Below are 3,234 nucleotides of genomic sequence, written 5' to 3' on the forward strand. Positions count from 1 at the left end.
TGAGCGCAGGACGGCTGTCGTCTCTGGAGCTGATCACACAGCCTTTGAGCGCAAACACTCAGCTGCGCTTTCAGGTGTACCGACCACACTGCCAGAGACTCACACACAAGCTGCTGCCAGGTACAACACACACACACACACACACACACACACACAAACACACACAACTCCCCATAGGCATAATGGTTTTTATACTGTACAAACCATTCTGTGTAATTTATAAGCGTCATGGGGTAATGTCCTGAAAAGTCACCTTCTCCTTGTAATACCTATGTCATACCTTTGTCATTATACAAATTTATGTCCTCATTTGTCACAAAAACGCGCGCACACACACACACACACACACACTCACACTCACACTCACACACTTCATCTAAATGAGGACTACTGTTCAAAACTCTGGGGCCTGTAGGATTTTATAATGTTTTTGAAAGAAGTCTCTTCTGCTCACCAAGGCTGCATTTATTTGATTATAAATACAGTAAAAACTGTAATATTGTGAAATATGTCCACAGCTGGTTAGTGCGCTATAAATGAAGTCTAGAGAAGAGCATTTCGCAAAATATTAGACTATTTTTTATCATTTAGAAGTTAATTTAAAAACTGCATTATGTGCAGTTTACATGATTGCATACATTTTTTTTTAGTTGAGTGTTGCTTGTTATTTTTAAAAATAAATAGTAATTAAATTTAAGTTTGGGCTCTGTTGTTAACTGTAATGTAAAAGGGCTCACTATAGTTTTGAGCATAAGCCGAGGTAGATTTTTATTAGTCCCTAATTTGAATTATAACTGAATTTATTTAAAGAAAGAGCAATTTGTTCAGTAAACCACTGTTTAATAAAATAAAAAAAAAACAATTTTATGTTTAGTTTTTCCCCCTGCTGTACCGAAACGGTACCGAACTGTGACATCAAAACCGAGGTACGTACCGAACCGTCATGTCTGTGTACCGTTACACCCCTAATACATATACAGTATATATATATATGTGTGTGTGTGTGTGTGTTTTCCAGATTTAGATTTTCAGATTCAGATCCAAACTAAAGTCGAGTTCACACTCCTGTACATTCACCGCTGTAGTTTCTCTCTCAATCTCTCTCACCCTTTCAATCCCCTGAAACAGACACTAGATTCATATTCATAAATCAGATTAATCTGGAGATGTTCCAGAAAGACGAATCTGGAAAGTATGTGGATGAGAGAGAGAGAAGAGAGAGAGAGAGAGAGAGAGAGAGAGAGTGTGTGAGTGTGTGAGTGATTCTGTTGGCTCTGACTGATAACAGCACAGAGAGAGTCATCAAGGTCACTTTATGCTGCACGGACACCTTCCTATCTGAGCCGTTACCCAAAAGCCTCTGCTGCTTCCTCTTGATCAATACAACATGAGCAGAGACAGAAGAATGACAAACATCAATCGATCCAACACTAAGAGATAAGCGGCACTGGCACTACAAGGAACAAAAAGAGCTAGCTGTAGTGGAAAAAGAGATATTATTATTAATATTTATTTATTTAAAGTTGCATTTACATGCCAGTGTGTATATATATAATGTTACTAATACTATGTTTAATTTCAATCTTTTAGATTTTAGACTGCACATTTCATCTGGCATCAGTTTCTTTCTTATTCGGAAAATCCAAGGTTACTCTGTCCAATAACTGGAGATGTTACTTCAACACAGCATTTTTATTTCGAAATATTGTCATTGTTTACAGCATAACTTGCATTAAGGGATGCATTGTGTTTAAATATTCATGACTTCTTAAGGAATGGTTCACCTTATACATTTTGGTCTTTTCCTCACACACAGCTATCATATGACTTTCCTTTAAGGCCGGGGTCTCCAAACTCAGTCCTGCAGAGTTTAACTCCAGCTCGCCTCAACACACCTGCCTGGAAGTTTCTAGTAAGCCTAGTAAGACCTTGATTGGCAGATTCAGGTGTGTTTAATTAGGGTTGGAGCTGAGCTCTGCAGTACAGTGGCTCTCCAGGAGCAGGATTGGACACCCCTGCTTTAAGGAGTCGTGAGTATTAATGCGCCGTGTTTCTCTCGGTACATTGACGCTATCTCTGGACGTGCATCGTTATGGTAACAGGCTTGTTTGATGACTTGGCCGTTTGCCATGCAAGAACAGACTGGCAGACGGAGCTCTGAGATAAACAAACAAACAAACAAACACATGCATAAGCAGCTCTGCAAGCGATTAGTACACAAGAGTAGATCATAATTTTACTTTTAAATTAAATCAGATGTGGAGATTGTTCTCGGCGGACCAGATTTCGTTTTCTGCTGCCAGGCAAGCTCATTTCTTTGTGTCGATTGTGTTTGCAAACCGAGCGAACTAATAAACAACCTCAAGACACAAATCGACATGCCCAAAGTTCAGCTCTGGATCGGTTCAGTCAGGCTGCTGAGAAGAAATAGTCAAGTGAGCAGTGAACTCTGCTGTGTTTTACGGTTTTAATCATTTAATGATGAAATATAAGGTACATGAACTATATTTTAATGTTTACAGATTAAAGTTTGTTAGCTGATGAACTCTGACAAACAAAGTACTACCCAATCATGTAATAGATTTTTGTATCTAAAATTAATGAAGGTTTATGTACAGCGTTCAGAAGTAATTATCTGCAAAGAAAAGCAATCTGTCAAAAGAATTTGCAATGTAAATATTCCATTAATGTTTTATATTAGTTTATATAAATTTCAATATCTGATATAATAATTATTTTCAATAATTATAAAATAATCAATATAATATGCTGAATAAAATATCAAACATTTAAAAAATGTACGGATGTAATAAAGTGTCCATGGTACTGTGCTACAAAATGACAATATGATACAAAAATAATGCATACTTTTTGGAAATTACAAAAAAAGAGAAACATTTTGGAACAATATATCAACAATTCAACAGATATATCAACAGATCAGCAATGTTAACTAGATATATTACTAGACCTTAATATTAGGTAAGACTGATTTATTGAGTTAGAAAACTTCATATATATTTATATAATATGCAGTTTTCTTAATGAATCAAACTTACAGTAATTTATATCTATCTATCTATCTATCTATCTATTTATATATATACCTATTGTTCTTTCTATCTATCTATCTATCTATCGTTCTTTCGTTCTATCTATCTATCATCTATCTATCGTTCTTTCATTCTATCTATCTATCTATCTATCTATCTATCTATCTATCTTATCTATCTA

At 35.7% G+C, this 3,234-nt stretch overlaps 1 protein-coding gene across 1 annotated transcript in view; it reads left to right on the forward strand.

The window, feature by feature from the left end:
• pkd1a (polycystic kidney disease 1a) overlaps window positions 1–3,234 on the forward strand; it is an 84,866-nt gene that overhangs the window by 37,911 nt on the left and 43,721 nt on the right. The window contains exon 12 of the mRNA XM_016506420.1: window positions 5–120. Within this exon, the coding sequence (XP_016361906.1) occupies window positions 5–120 (116 nt within the window). The remainder of the gene's footprint in view (window positions 1–4; window positions 121–3,234) is intronic.

The sequence above is a fragment of the Sinocyclocheilus anshuiensis genome, unplaced genomic scaffold (genome assembly GCF_001515605.1).
Source record: "Sinocyclocheilus anshuiensis isolate Anshui unplaced genomic scaffold, SAMN03320099.WGS_v1.1 scaffold274, whole genome shotgun sequence".
NCBI lineage: Eukaryota > Metazoa > Chordata > Actinopteri > Cypriniformes > Cyprinidae > Sinocyclocheilus > Sinocyclocheilus anshuiensis.